The 16,743-nt window shown below is 38.4% G+C and overlaps 1 protein-coding gene across 4 annotated transcripts; it reads right to left on the bottom strand.

The window, feature by feature from the left end:
• Positions 1-2,233: 2,233 nt before the first annotated feature.
• On the bottom strand, positions 2,234-15,737 carry P2RY10 (P2Y receptor family member 10). Of its 4 annotated transcripts, none has more exons than XM_037822549.1 (2): positions 15,632-15,737; positions 2,234-3,282 (listed from the first exon to the last, which is right to left on the bottom strand). In XM_037822549.1, exon 2 carries the CDS (start codon positions 3,231-3,233, stop codon positions 2,247-2,249), a length of 987 nt encoding a protein of 328 aa, XP_037678477.1. In that variant the 5' UTR covers positions 3,234-3,282; positions 15,632-15,737; the 3' UTR covers positions 2,234-2,246. The 4 variants fall into 4 exon arrangements, 3 of the variants coding, with proteins under 3 accessions (XP_037678477.1, XP_037678478.1, XP_037678479.1); XM_037822550.1 differs by lacking the exon at positions 15,632-15,737 and adding an exon at positions 9,961-9,972; XM_037822551.1 differs by lacking the exon at positions 15,632-15,737 and adding an exon at positions 8,200-8,221.
• Positions 15,738-16,743: the final 1,006 nt, after the last annotated feature.

Here is a 16,743-nt window from a genome sequence, read left to right as displayed (position 1 = left end):
CTTTTGTAAACAACCTGAAATGAGGACATGTGAGATGTGATTATTGAGAACCGAGGCTCCTTTTCTCCAAAATCATAGCTGGATATATAGTTTTAAATGGATCTTTAAAGTCATCTCCCTATGGTGAGGGCTTCCTACATAGGCATTGTACTAATATTGCCTTTAACATTACAGGCACATCTGGAAACACTATACATGGTCTTTGGATCTAGATTAATAAAACACAAGAAAACAGTTTCATTATATTATAGTTCTAGAACTCTGTCCCTCATTAGAAATTTTGCTCTCTTTTTCTTACTTTTATTAATTTGTCATTTCTTCCTTTTCTATAGCCAAACTGTTCAACGGAATATTCTGAGGGCCACCACTTCCCATCTCTTCCATGTAAACCAAGTGTCTGAATCACAGGTGTATAAAAGATTATAATGATGGATTGAGGTTCACAAATGCCAACTAAGAAGCTGAGGATTGCTGATATTCAAATCCTTCATAATGACTCTGAAAATGAAGATAAGAAAATTGCCAGAAAGAGGACACACACTTTTCCCCCATTTACTCATGAATGGATAATGTTCTTGGTTTCTAATGCAATTCTGTGAAAACTCAGAGAAGCTTCTCAGAAAACATAATTTTTTTCAGAGTGAAGTATAGCAATGTTTAAGAAGAAGAAATATGGGCAAGCTCCAAAAAATGCTGTATTCTTGGCTTTCCAGCTTTATTTCTTTTATCTATTTATGAGACTTCTATGATCTTCATTTTGTCCTAAATTGTATATTGTGGAAACTAATGAACTATTTTGGGCTCGTATACCTCCTATCATCATGACTTTGTAGACTGGGACTGTATTAGGAAAGTCTGTGTGTTATCATTTGATACCTTGTAGCCTGGAGCCTGACATGTCAACCCTAAAACATGCAGATTTTTCTGATAATCTCAGAAAAATTGTGCTGAAATGGTCTTTGAATCAGGTGGCCTACCTTTACTCTTTATCTTTGTATCAGTCAGAATTCTCCAGAGAAACAGAACCAATATGATGTATAATTTATTAGAAGGGATTGACCCAGGTTTTTGTGGGGGCTTGCAAGTCTGAATTTGTAGGGCAGGCTTGAGACTAGAAATTCCAGTGAAGGCAATACTGAGTTCTTGAATCAGAATTTCTTAGGCTGGAAACTCAGGAAGGAGTCGAGGATGTAGTCTTGAGGCAGAATTCCTTTTGATTACTGAATCCCTCATTTCTTGCTCTTAAGACCTCCAACTGATTATAGAAGACCCACCCATATTTTAAAGGGAAATCTCCTTTACTTAAGAATCACTGATTTTATACATTCATCCCATCTATTAATTACCTCCAGAGCAACAATTAGAGCAGTGTTTGACCAAACAACTGGAAACCATAACCTAGTCAAGTTGACACATAAAATTAATCATCACATCTTCACCATTCCAGTGAAATTATTATTGTCCTAGTAAATGTAACAACACAAACAGAGGGAATAATTTAAACAGATGTGGTGTATACTGGACAAATCCTGGCTCACCAATGTTTATCCTGAGTCAAGCTGCTTAACCTCTATCAGGTTCCATTTATTCATTTCTAATGGGAACTTCGATAGGTTTTTAAGGAAGGGCCAGATGAGATGCTATATGAGAAATACCAAACACAGTGGCAACCCTGAACACAATAGGCACCCAATACATTTTAAATGAATGAGTGAATTCTTGTGCTTTTCCTTCCATGACAGGTTTGAGCCCAAAAATGTTATGCACACATTTGTTTCAACTCTCCCTTACCTGTGCATTTATCTCTTAGAAAGACTAGATAATTTTACTTATTCAGAAATAAAGTTCTTCGTATGATAGATTTGCTAATTTTTATATGCTAAAAAAGTTTCATCTATTTGTTGTATCATATTAACATTAACATTTACTGAAGAAATTTTTTAAAAATATCTAATTTCCATTTGGTCAGAATCATCTGTAAAAGCTTGATCTAGATCTCATAAATAAGAATGTGCCTTGAATTACCAAAGAGGAAATAAGTCAATCCCATTTTCTCTTCCTCTCCCACATTTTCAAAACTCGGCTCTACCCTCACACTCCTATTACCATGACTATCACAAAATTAAACATTTATTTCTCTTGTTCCTCAAGTTTCAATTAGAGAAATCATCTGGCTAGTTTTTCTGGCTTCTGGAGCAAGCAAAAAAACAAGGGTAAACAGTCGTAGTTGAAAAGTTATTTTATTTTTAGCTAATCATTGATGAACCACTCTCCCTGCTCATGAGGCGGGAACGGGTAACAGAGCTGCCATGGCGGGAAAGTTGGTCACGAAATTCTGAAGCCATGAAGTAATAGAGAATTGGATCCAAAAGGCAGCAGAGACTTGCAAGGCACAGACAAAATGGGTGGAAATACAGTGTGCTTTGGACAATGGGACAACTGTTAATGATCGTTTCCTTTACCATGGTATAAAAAATAAAGTTAATATGATAGGGAGTGAAGCAGATGAAGAAAACTGCAGCACACATGAAAACCATCCGTAGTGCTTTCTGCCTTTCACTGATCCCTTGGAAAGCCAGTGGTGGCTGTCTCAAGGATACGGTGGTTTTCCAGGTACACCATGCAATGACAACCACTGGGATCACAAATCCTGCCAATTCGGCAATTGTGATCATTCCGACCAAAGCCACTGCGTTCATTTGCTTGTATCCAAGATCAGCAAAGCAAGACTCTGTTTTGTTCGCTAAGTCCGTGCTTCTCAGGATGGGAAATGGCAAACAGGCAGTTCCCACAATGACCCAGATGGCAGCACTGATGCCCACATCGTACCTACATTTCCAGTTTCTGGCCCTAAAAGGCTTGAGGAGAAAGAAGCATCTCTGAAGGCTGATGCACGTCAGGAAGCAAATACTGGCATACATGTTGAAATACTTCAGGTAGAAGCACAGTAGGCAAAGGGCTCTCTGAAAAGGCCAGTGGTGGCTGATGTAATAGTAAATCCGGAGGGGTAAAGACAGCACATGAGCGAGGTCAGCCACAGAGAGATTGATCATGAAAATGATGGCTTTATTTTTCTTGCTAATGAAGCGGCAGAGAACCCACAAGGCTGCAGTGTTCGCCAGAAGACCAGGGATGAATATGAGGATATAGGTGGTTGCATACAAGGAGTACTGAAATGTCACATTAGGTAAATTGCAGCCAGTCTCATCATTACTGGTGCTGTTGCTACCCATCTTGAATACTTCAGTATATTCATCAAGGTGAGCTGTGATGTTATGATCCCTGCCCAAAGCAAAGAGAGAAAAAAGAATATAAAGGTTAACTTACTTCGTTAGTTCACCAGCTCTCTTTTTTATACTTACAAAGACATAGAATATTAGAATTAGAAGTGACCTGTTTACAGATGAGGAATAGAGGCTCAAGGAAACTCTACTACTGATTCATAGTCATCCAATGAATTAATTAGGAGGCCATGGTATTGTCAACCAATTGCACTACCAGATTCCTACCACCTCCAAAAGGCTGTGGTTTTTCATCTTTGGCATTTGAGTTTATTCCCTTTGCCTCCATATTTGTTTCTCCCAAGCCCTAGTTACAGTGAATATTGCTCATTCTGCCAATTGCAATGGTAGAAATCCAGCCTCACCTTTTGGATCCCCTTGTTTCTCTTTTGTCTGCTACCTTGCCCATAGAGGCCTGGCTTCCTACCTTGACACCCCAGTGCTTACAAAATGGCTTTGCTGCCTTGAAACTGCATTGCTCAGTGTCTTAGCCTGATAATGGGACAAGAGAAACTTCTCCTCACTGATTTTTAGGGCTTGGGAATGTGCTGGTGTGGTAACATGGCCAAGGACATAGCAGAATTATCAAACACTCACAAAGAGCATTATTTAGGGCACCAGAAAAATGGGGCCAGCAACTCTATTTTTGGAAATAATTTAAGATTGAATGTATTTTTTATTTATTAAAGTAGTCTTCATAAGGATAAAAATATTTAAATCATATGTTTAGCTTTAGTGTGTTTTTTATTATGCATTATATGTTGGTATAAGATAATCTTTAGGCCTTCTCAAGGTCTGACCATGGAGTTATGAAGGCTTACTGGAGATAGGAATGGCAGGAGATCAGCAGCCATTCAACAGTTTTATTTGAACTACCTTGTAGAATTTCAGACTGGGAATGATCTTTGGAAATCACCTAATCCATACCTTACATAATACAGTTAGAAGAAGTGAGGCCCAGAGAAAATGGTTTATTAAAGTCATGCCACTACTAAATGGAAGATCTGGAACTTCAAAAGAGAGGACAAAATGCCTAATCTCCCCATCATTTGATTTCCTCCTGAAGACAGGTTTAACAAACAAACTTTCTGTCCATATCTGGGCATGTTTATTGCATTTGGAGCTAAAAGTAAAAGAAATAAAACAGTGAAGTTCTTCCACAGTTGAGGCTTTTGTTCTTTTTTGTTTTTGTTTGCATTTGTTTTAAGTAAGTTTACAAAAACAAAGGACTGGGCCTGGTTTTCCATTCTCTTCATAAGTAGAAAAATGGTTTTCTATTTCATGTTTAGTCCTACTCCAGGAAATAGAGATGTGATAAAGGAATAGAACTCCAAGTTGTGAATTCACAGATGAAAGAAGGCAGACATTATGAGATACCATTTCTCTAAAGCATGCTTTCACTTTTCCTCCCCTTCTTTTCACCCCTGCCTACTTGGCTTATTATTTCTGATATGTTCTAAAAAGCTAGGCAGTCATCTTGCAAATATTTGTATGACTTAAGGCGCAGAGTGGGGAAACGGTGTACTCACAGGTGAGAAGTTAAGAAATAATTATCATTTTGTGATTATCCATGATGTAAACTAGAATCTGTGATGGGAGTTTTCACATGCATTACCTAATTTAATTTTCACAACCACCCTAAAAGGTAGATACTCTTATTACCACCATAATGCAGTTGAGTAAACTAAGGTTCAGAGAGATCAGCAAATGGTTTGAGAACCCAAATCTAGCAAATGATAAAGACAAGATTTACTATAATGTCTGGCTTGTTCTAAAGCCTATGCTTTTCCTAGGACATCACTTGCCTCTCCCTGCCTGGAAGAATTACTTAGTAAAATGAGGCTAGCTCAGATACTATTCATTACTATATACGAAGGGCACACTGTGACAGAGTACACCTTTCTGATCTCATAACAGGACCTTCTGACCTAATAACACCAGAATTCCTCTATTTCAGCTGTCAAGACAGAACTAAACACCTGCCCACATACATGTCACCCCGTCCCTCCCTACTAGACCCTATGACTTCAGTCCTGACACGGCTTCTACTATTATCCATGCAAAGGCTGTGAGAGAGCAAGGGAAGATACACCAAATGCATTATAATTACAAGAACTAAGAACAGCTCACACCCAACCTAATCATACTTCCACTTCTGCATTTTACAGATGTGGCTATTTGCTCCTGCTTCACTGGGGTAAAAAGTTTCAGTTACTAAAGGGGTACATCCTGCTCACACCCCTGTGTTAAATGACAGCCATATTAGGCCAAAAAGCAAGCTAGAGTTCAAGTTCATAACCTCTTTTCCTCTGTGGCTTCTTATTCCTCTGAAATTCACAGTTCATTGAGAGCTTAGACATTTTCATGACCTGCTTTTCAAAATCTTTTCTCTTCTCCTGACTGAAGGGAGGTAGGGAGGGGTTTTCCCCAAATCTGTTTGGTGGCAATTAAATGTAAAATCCCTATGATGGGGAGAGGTTGAGAGAATTTATGTTGGGTTGGTCAGAATTACGGACTCTCTTTAGAGAGGGGATATTTAGCTTGCTTGGATCAAGTTGTGTCAATTCTGAAATTTAAAAAAAGAGAAAAACCTAAGAAGCCACCAACAAGGAAATGCTGAATGGAAGAACTTAAAGATGGAATACTTTCCTTCTCTCTGTTTGTGTTTTGTCTCTGTCTCTCTCTCTGGCTCTGGCTCTACCATTGACTATTTCAGAGAGGTTTTTTCCTCCTTGGGTTTCCAGCTTCTCTATCTTTCAATCTATACATGTCTTAGGTTCCTATCTCATAGAGAGGTTTGAAACTGTGCTGTTCAAGATAGACTGTGGGTAATTCACTCCTGAGCCTATCCTCTCCTTCTTAGTCAGTGCCTTGACTCACTTCCTAGACATCATAGCTGAAAACTGGGGAATGATTCAGACCCCTACCACTATATTTCCCCTATATCCAATGAGAAACCAGGTGATTTTCCTTCATAAAAAGCTCTCAAATCTATCAACAATTATCCATGTCTACTGTCTCCACTGTAAAGCAGACCACTGTTATCTCTCTACTTGATTACTGCAACAGCTTCCTCCCTGAAAATATCACATGGGTAGATATCAGCACAGACCAAGGTCTCAGAGTACCATCAACATTATTATCTGGACCTCAGGAAGGGAGGAGTCCTTGTGATCTGTTTCCAAAGATATCTCAATCTTTCACTTTTATTGGTTGTAGTCTTGCAGATGATTACCAGTATCATCTCATCAGCAAATGACTTCCTACCAACCCCGGAATGGAGTGAGGAACCTGGATCTACAGTCTCCAAAGCTGTCAATGCCTGGAAAGTAAAAATGAAGGGAAAATAGCCTTATTTACTTGTTTCCATGTTTTCTTTTTTGGGACTCTGACTGCCTTGGAGGCCATTACTCAATTAATATATACATTACACTCCCCATTCTATGAGCCCTGTGATAGGTTCTGTGAAGATAGACTCATCAGCCATGGTCTCTGTCCCTAAAAAATTTCTGCTCTGGTGGAGGAAATGTTTTTAAAAATTTCCAACACAATCAGTGCATGGCAAGAACGGAAAAAATATGTCATAGAAGACAAGGGGAATTCCTTATGTTAGCACAACATCATCTTTGTGAGGAAAGTATGACAGATAAAAGTAATACCACTACTATATTTTTAGCTAATAAATAAATGTGTTCAAAAAGATTCAGTGCCTTATTCAAGGTCACAGGGTTAGTATCTGGTGGGACTAGGACTAGAAACCAGGATTTGAGGCCTCCTATTCAATGCTCTTTCCACCATGCAGTCTGCCTCTATCAAATTCTAAGAGATAGAACACTTTGAGCCAAGGAAGATGGCACTTGAGTCAAACCATCTACATTTCCTTATTAGCCCTTCTAGGGTCATGGATGGACAGAAAAATCAAGGTGACTGTGTAAGAAATAAAGTTGACTGAAATATCCACTAAGCTATTTAGCTCTTAGTAGTCCTTTAAATCTGGAGACTATTCCCATTTTTTCAAAAAAAATCCTTCCAAAAACATGCCAATATGCACTGGTTATTATGAATACCATTCTTCTGGACTGTAATAATTTGTGATTTCATCCAGGAAACAGATATTCTGCTATATGTGGTCCAATATGCTAACTGCTGAGGGTAGCAGAGTAGGATGGGATATTTCAGAGAAAAATAACACATAGATGTTGACCTCAAGGAGTTTACAGTAGCTCAGGAGAGAGATATATATGAGTAACTATAATAAATTTCAAAAATGTGTCATGAATGAGGTTACCAAAAAGGTTCTGTGAAAGCAGAAATAAAGCCTGGTCAGAAGAAGACAATTGGAAGTGAAACTTGAAGAATAAGTCAGTTTTCAATAAGTAGTTGTGGTGGTGGGCAAGGTGCAAACAGAAGAGAGGAAGGGAAAGAGCTTCCATGGCTGAATGAATAACATTCAATGGTCCTAAAGTATAAAAATTAATAGTCTACAGAGAAGAATAGGTGTTCTAGCCAGCTGGAGCCTAGTATGAGATGGTGGGGAGAGTGAAATGAGACATGTGAGTGGGGCAGTGTAATGGAAGGGATGTTAGGTTCGGGCTCTGGACCCTCACCCCAAACCCACCCTTAGGAATTTTGCCATAGAGCCACCACCCCTCACCCCACCCGAGGAACCCTGCAGATCTGCAATAAGCCACCGCCCCCACCTTTAGGAGTCCTGAATGTTAAAATTTTAAACTTTCCCACTTCCAAGCCTCCACTTTCAAAGCAGCCAATGGAAACTTGCCAACTACCCCCTTTCCCAAAAGTAGCCACTGAGAAACAGCCGTACCTATACCTGCCAGCCTTCCCTTCCCAGGGACAAACAACTTCCCACCAACCATCCTTTATAAGCCCTACTGTTCCCTTGGCTTGGGGCTGTCACCATTTTCTTAGGCTTCAGCCTACTTGCACACGGCCGGACAATAAAACTCCTTTTGATTGAGTTTTCATCTCTTCTCTTCTTGATTGAAAAACCTAACAAAGGAAAAGCGAATTTTCACTATTTAGTATTTTGGACTAAATAATGGAGGGTTTTGAATGCACCTTATGGGGAATCATTGAAGGATTTTGAGAAGAAGTGTGATATTACCATACTTGTGTTTTAGAAAAATCACTCTAGCAAAAGTTTGGAACATGTATTGGAAAGATGAGAAATCAGAAACAGGAAGTCCAAATCCATTGGGAGTCTGCAGGGTGTCCAACCTTCCAGGTTTTCTCAGGACTGAGGGTTTCCTGGGATGTGGGACTTTCAGTGCTAAAACAGGGACAGTCCCAGGCAAGCCGGGATGGTTGATCACCCTATTGCTGCAACAGCTTGGGTGATAAAAGAATAAGCTCTGAATGTAGTATGGTAGGAATGTTAGAATTTCCAGTAAAATTTAGATATGTAATTGACCAGTTTGGGAGATTGTTTGAGGAGTAAAAGATAATTTCATTTGTAAAATGAGAAATGTTGTAAAAAAAGATGTCAAAATTTTGCACTTTTCCAAAACCCTTTCACATGTATCAGCTAAATTATTTCACCTTTTCTGACTATCTGAACCAATTCACCTCCTCCTTATTCCACTACTTTACACATTTTTACTCTCTGCTAAACATCATCAGTTCCTAACTTCTCAATTTTTTTTCTTTTTCTGACAATATGATCACTGAGCTCCACCACAAATGGCACCATATTACATAGCACCATAAACACCCAGAGACCTTAAATTTCTGGTTCTCTCAATTTTCCTAGTCATCTCATGTTCTCCCCAACCCAGTCCAAGTGAAATAGTTGGTCAAATTAACCAATCTCACACAAGAGCCCTCAATTTCCTTGCACCCCATCTATTTGCTGCACCAGCCAGGCAAGACCCTAGCTTCAGATCAATTCCACAATCTGTTTTTTTTTTTCTTAACTACCCACACTGTTGGATGATCCTATTGAAAATACCATGGTCTGTTTGGATTGGCACAACTATAAATTTGTGATCTCCAGCCAAAGATATTTTACTCCAGCCTCTTTTTGCCCAATTCTGGTTAGCATTTTCTTATTCTCATGGTGGCTATTCTGCATCTTCACGAATCTGCTAAAGTTTCTCTTTCCTGCTCTCCCCCATTTTTTCTCAGCAGATCATCTTACTTCTTACCTCATGGAGAAAATTGGAGCTATTGGTTTAGAAGCAGCTCAACTTCATTCATTGTCCCCTTCCAACACACACATAAATATCTGCACCTGCACTCTTCTTATTTCCCAATATAACTACCCTTCTTGTTGCTCAATATGAATTCCCATGCTCTTAATCTCATCTCCTCTTACTTCCCTCAGGATAATCTTCCATTAATTCTTCCCTTTCACTTATAGATAATCATTTTCTCTATTTTCGGCTAGCCGTTGCCATCAGATATCTCCAATCCACCAAATAATTCTTTTCTTCTCTGTGAACCTTATTCTACCTCTTTGTCACTGTCCTCTTAAATAAACTTCTCATAATAGCTGTTTACACTATTGTTTCCTTTTCTTCACTTTATATTCATCCTGCAATGTACATCATGGTTGTATGCATACTCCCACAACTCACTGAAACTGTTTTGGTAAAGGTCACAAGTAACCATCAAGCTGCTAAATCATGCAGGACTTCTCTGCTGCCCTGGACAGTCTTACCAATTCCATATGTTAGAGATGCTCTCTTCTTTTGGCTTCCAAGGCACAAGTCTTTCTTGATTTTCCCCTTAACTCTCTGTCTATTCATTCTGAATCTCTTTTGCAGCTTTTTTTTTCTCTGCTTATCCTTTAAATGTTGGTTTTACCTTGGTCTGCATCTTCTCTTATTTCCTGAAAAACAACATCCACCTCTCTTCAATTAGCACCCATGTCCTGATGACTTTCACATCTATATTTCCAGACCTCATCTTTCCACAGATATTAAACCTATATGTCAAACTTCCAGCAGAGATTTCCCATTTATATGTTCCCCAGGTATCTCAAAATGATTATGTTAAAAACTAAACTCATCATATTCCCTGACCTTTCACTTATCCACCACCATCTATTCAATTATGAGAACCAAAATCTCTGAAATAACCCTCTCCTTGTGTGAAATAACCCTCTCTTTATTCCAGCTATGGCTGTCCTATACCAGGCTATCACCTGACCAATTTCCCATGCATGGATTTTAAAAACACTTGTTAACTGATCTAACTGCCTCAAGGATTTCCCTCTTAAAATCAGGTGACAAAAGTTGGGAAATTGATGTTTGTGATAAGATGTGGCTAAAATGGGAATTTGGGCAGAATGCCTGACACACAGCAGTCATTCAGCAAATATTTTTAACTAAACAAATATTATGCCTCTTTTATTCTTTAACTATTTGTGGATATCTGGACATTGGACTGTAAGCTTTGAAACATTAGGGGTCATGTCTTAAATTTCTTTATCTCTCTACTTCTATAACAAAACTGAACATACAGCAAATAGCTATTAAAACAATTTATATTGGCTGGCACATGTGGGGATTAATCCCAAGGACTTATCCTCATCAATGTTGCATAACAAATTCAGGTAACCAGGGCCACACAAACAACAATGACCAGGCAAAATTATAGCCTGCAAAAATGACACACCCTTAAGTGATACACTTCAGCACTTAGCTCTTTGGTTGTGAACCACCTAGCTAGAGTTGAGAGCAGAATTCCCAACTTTATAGAAATAAATGCCACTTGGTGCCTCAATTTTGTGGTGGTCTGTACAGGGTACATGCTGCCTACCCCAATGGGACCATTGAAAGTGATAGCTCTCCTCTTGAAAGAGTCATCAGCTTACTGGAGCAAATCCTTGAAGGAAATGGCCAATACAGAACTCTAACCTAATAATCATAGTAGAAAAATCAGCTACCATTTCTGAGCTACAAAGATTCACTTTCAGAGTATGGCTCTAAGGACATCACTAATAATGAAGGTTGGTGTAATGTTATAACTAAAATTCTATTAAACACTTTTTTTCTCTGGAGCCCAAATCAGAAGTCAATATTTCACTCCTTTCTCAAGGTCCCATCTAATCTTTCATCTTTTCCTCCACCAGGCAATGCTTTTCAGACTTTCCTCTTCTTTGAACTCTTACTGGACTTGTAGACTTCACTGTGAAAATATAATCGCTCTGAAGACAAACACTGTATCTTAGACTTTTATTCTCCTCGCTCTGCTTAGCAGAGGGTAAGCATACAATAGCATCTCAGTTCATATGAATTGTTTAATAGGGGTAAAAGTATGAAGAATGGGCACATATAAGCAGAGCCTCAGGCAGTTTTAATTCTAAAATCTCTCCCATGAGCTACTCTTCCAAACAACAGCCAGTCTTTTGCCCACTGTTACTGAGGTAAGTGTAAAGAGAAATTAATAAGGGTGGAGTCTAAGAAATCTGGACCCCTAAGAGCTTCAAAACCTTCAATTCCTGCTTTCTATTTGAAATTCTACATGAATCCCATATCTTAAGTAGGAATTTGATCATTGAATGCTTCACTTTTTAGAAATACCACTTTAAAATATTTTCCTGTCCATGCAAGAGGATGTTTGGATGAGGATAATTTCAGGTTTTTCCACTAATGAAGAGCTGTCTGCTTTATTACAAACAAATAAAATCATGATATCTCTGTGATTTTGAGAACATCACTTAATACTTATGAGCCTCCATTCTCTGATCTGTAAAATGAGCATAATAATAATTAATTCAGAGCTCTAATAGTGATTAGAGCAATAGCACTTAACTAGTGACTGACAAAATAAATATGGAAACCTGTTGGACTTAGTATGTGACTGGGACTTAGAATTGCTCAAACTCTGATGCCATAATAACAAAAGCTCACTTTGTTTGTACCTTTGTGAAACTACAGCTTAGAGCTTGTTGGTTGGGGAGTGGAGTTGCCTTTGGGTAGATGTTATTGGTAACCATTTAGGCTCAACTCTGAGTCATACTTAAAGACCTGATATTGGATTTGTCTTTAGACTAACGTTGACCACATCAGACTTTGAGCTTGTTATCTTAGGAGTAGTAGGAGAAATGAAATAAGGGAAGGGAGCAGATGAGGGTACCTCCCAAACTCCAGGGGACAGTCTTTATAGGCCATTTGGGAACTTTGCTTACTTTACCTTTTTCTTCTTTTAACTGTTAATTATCCTCATGAATTGTCACTGCCAGTCTGAGTCCCATGAGCATGCTGTCCTTCATTAAGTCTCTCACAACCAGAACTAAAGAAGAGCAGCTGGATTGGAAACTCTGCTGTTTCCTGAATTAATTCAAATTCTGACATGCTTGATGTCAGAAACACAGAGATTTATACATAATCTGTAAGTCTAGACATTTTTTCTGTAAATTAGGGAAAGTAAAAATAATTTTATCTTTAAAATGAATTAAAGTAATAAGCCTATTTTTGAAATAAGAACTTCAAATTTGATTTTAACTTCCATGCATAAGTCTTTATTGGATGCTTAATCATTTATGATGGAGTCCTAATTAGATATCATTCTCGCACTTGGGGTAGAATTTTGTAGGTGGAAAGAATCATGAGCTTTGAGCTGACTTACTCAATTATTGGCTGTGTAGCCTGAAATTAATGCATTCTTATCCTGGGGTTCAGTTTCTTCATCTGTAAAATGAAGATCATTGTGAAGACTAAGTGGAAATAGATCAATATGAAAATTAAATGAAAAATGTATGTGAAAATACCTATTTTAATGTCTGGTACACAGTAGGCATTCAATAAATGTTAGTTTATTTCCTGTTTATTTATACACAGAATAATCTCCAAGGGCCTTTTGTTGGATCTTGTACTTTACTGTATTTGGAAAATCCCCAAAAGCATAGTTGTGACAATTGGATAGAAGGTTTAGAATAGTAATTCTTAAAGTGTGAAGTTACAAAATATGTTACTGAAAAAAATCATATTCCTTACTATAATAAATGTATTTTGAACACAAAACATACTTATTGTACTTATGATATGAACTGCTGAAAGTGCAGATCTACAAAATGTTCTTAACTTTTAGACATACAGTACATGGAAAATCTCAATGTCATTAAGTAGGTTTTTCTAGGAGGCCAGGGTCTGCTTCCTGGAGGCAAGACCACATTAACTTTCCAGTGAGAATTTTACATTTATTAAAGGGCACGTTGGTTTTAAAAGATTGAGGAATGTTGACTGAGAGACATTTCCATGGCAGAAAAAAGATTTCATAACACATTACCTTGGTTGTTCTTTTATGTTTTATCATTTGTAAAGAGAAAAATAAATTACTTACAAAACATTTGTCTGCCATCTAAAAGTTGAAATGCTCATAATAACATTATGTGGAAGAAATATAAAGGACCTTGAGAAGGATTACTGGGTTCCCTTGGAGATCTTGACCATTTCCAGTAGGTCTCCTCAAGCTATAGTTTCCTAACACGACCCTATTATTCATCACTTCATAATTATAACTCCTCTTAAATACCTGGAAGCCTAGACTCCAATAATTATATTGCTAGGAATGAAATTGGATACCAACTATTCCAAGTTCCCATCCCTTATTCTAGGTGAAAATATTGAACTTCAGAGAATTAAATTACTTGTCCAAGGAAATATACTGAGTCATTGGCAGAAATTGATCTAGAACCCAGGCTTCTTGCCTCCCTGTATGTTTATATAACTACTTCATTGCTTTGCCTATAATGCATGTGAACAAATGCTAGATGGAAACTTCCTTGCACAATATTCTGATATGAAGTATAAGCAGAGCTTTTGACTAACAGTTTTTAAATAAAGCAAAGACCCCCAACCCTTGCCAGCCATACGCACTGCTCTAATTAATGGAACTCATAGAAAGAGAGGCTCCATAAGAGTCTCTGTCTGCTTTGCTAGAGCCATGACAGAGGGCTATGACCTGCTCTGCCTCTTAGGAAAACTGACTTATCTCAAACACAACTGGCCACCTAAAATCACCCAGAAATATATTCATTTACTTGGAGTCTTATAATCCACTTCTACTAGGATTTGAGTAGTCTGTACAACTGTAAGTGCATGGCTTTCATGGTTGAGACCAAAATGGAACTCTTTTTGACCAAAGAAGGAGCCATGTTCAACAGGGGCCATTGCAAAAATAATTATCCCAAATGTATGACTTGATTCTAAGTATACTTCAGGCCATTTTCTACCTCAGTATACCTGCATGTCATCCACTTTGAGCAGTGAATAATTTTCCTATGTCACAATTGCTGAGGGATAAACTCTCCGGCTTGGCAAAATCCACCTTCAGGGACACCTCAACTAGGCTCAGAATCAGATATGTGCTTGCACCCAGAGTAATAAGAACAACAATCACTGAAATGATATGTACCTGTCTTTTGGGCTTTGTTGCCCAGTGGGTGAAAAAGTAGCTTCCAAAGGATCAAGAAACCCCTCTGGAATTATTTAACCAGAGCTTTTGATCTGGAATATTTTCTACTTTCCTGATCTAAACACTGCTAGGGTTATATACATTTTCAGTATTCTCTGGGAAATGCAGGCTGCTGTAGAGGAAAGGTGACTTGAGTCAGAAGACACAAGTTCTGGTTTCATCTTTGTCACTAAATAGCTGGGTGTTCCAATGTGTGTTCATTTCACTGGCTCTCAGTTTCCCCATCTATGTTATAAAGGATTTGTATCTCTAATGGCCAATTAAGCTCCAAAATCTATGCTCTGACTTTCTTTTCTTCTCTCCTGGAAGAAGATAATACTCCCTCTGTGTCTCTGAAAGCTAAATTCTCCAAAACAAGGAGCTGATATGTAAAACTCTTCCTTCATTGTGCAACTATATGAACTACACATAGCAGAAACTGAATACAAAACACTATTTTTCTTCTCCATGTAACCAAAGTAAAGGGCAAACATTTCCCATTTCCTTTTCTTCTCCACAGATACAGGCTTTAACTAACCTGAAATATGTAAACAAATCTTTTTTTCTGACAGAATACACCAAGTTGTCCCAAAGAGTCTCACTGAACACATTCTTTTCTAACCATTTTGTGCCACCTTCCCCAATCCCATCATTCAAAGAGCTATCAACAAAGAGTGAGCTGTATTTATAGACCTCATACTCCTGGAGTAATGGTGGAGACTGATGGAATTAACCCTAATTTTGAACTCTTGTCAGACACAACAACATTCACCTAAGCCCCGGCTGTTCAAAGTCTGATATGAGAAAGCAGGCACCATTTTCAATTCAGACACTGGTCCCACATCTGTCTGTGTCCTGGATCTTCATGCCACCACCCCCAATCATCCCACAGAGAGACACCAATTCCCAGGCTCTAGGTTGTAACTTACCCTGGAGTCCAGCCAGGACTAACACTCTTGTTCCTTTGCAGAGAGCTCGGGGTGAAAATGTCTTAACTCGAGGCAACACGATTCCTGCTGATAACTGACAAATATGTTGTTGAAAGAGGAAGTTGAGTGCAGTTGGTGTCTCACCACAAAACCCTTACTTGCACAGACTGAAGGTAAGTCCCTTGAGCAGATGACGCCACTCAAGTTTATTTCTTTATTTCACTGATGCAAAGAAATTAAAGAGCAGGGATCCAAAGGCTATGCATTCTCAAACAATGCCTGTATACTAGCCTTCCTTACTGATCCCTGTCCTATCTTCTTCTACCATATCCACATGCTTTTCTGTCTCAGTAGATTCCAGTGGACTCAATAGTAAGATGGGATTTTCTGGCAAAATCTGAAGAAGGTTTACCTGGTAATAAAAGAGAGCTGAAGTACATTCGAGGCCTAAGGGGCAAAAGTTGAGGGAACCTCAAGAATACAAGAAATAGTAGCAGTGGGACTAACTTTGCTCAATCTGTTCCCTCCATCTGGAGCACCATTCCCCCAGTCCTTTCATCTCAAGGTTCACAATTTAATGTGTAATTTAGTTATTTTTCTACATTTCTATCTTCTTTCTATGCTGCAAACTTCTTGAGAACAAAGAAAATGCCTGACTTATCTCTGAATTCTCAACTAGTCCAGAACAAAGAACTTTCATGAATGCTTTGTTGAATGAATAAGTGAGGAAATGAATAAATAAATGAATTTTCAAAGAATGCATGACTTACTAAATGAAAAGTATTGTTTACACAGTCTCTCTCCAGTGTACTAAGACACTGGTCTTTATGAACAATGTCTACGGTGTCTTCACAAGTCTGCGAATAAAGAAAGGTCATATAGATGGGGGACTACAGTCTCAGCCAAATCTGAGAATAGTTCTGAGAAACATGACTCACAAAGCAACACAAACCTTTGTGGGCATGTAAGGGAACCACATTCAGAACACACAGCCTAGAATCCTAAAGAGACTTCTGGGTAATAGCATGGAAAATGAGGAAAAGAAAGTGGGTTAGGTGACAGGGTAGTGTTTGGACTCAGGGTTAAGACTGCATAAAGAAGTAAGTGCCCTT

The sequence above is a fragment of the Choloepus didactylus genome, chromosome X (genome assembly GCF_015220235.1).
Source record: "Choloepus didactylus isolate mChoDid1 chromosome X, mChoDid1.pri, whole genome shotgun sequence".
NCBI classification, from domain to species: Eukaryota; Metazoa; Chordata; class Mammalia; order Pilosa; family Megalonychidae; genus Choloepus; species Choloepus didactylus.
Note: the sequence above shows the minus strand (reverse complement) of the source record. Positions and strands in the feature narration are given on the sequence as shown.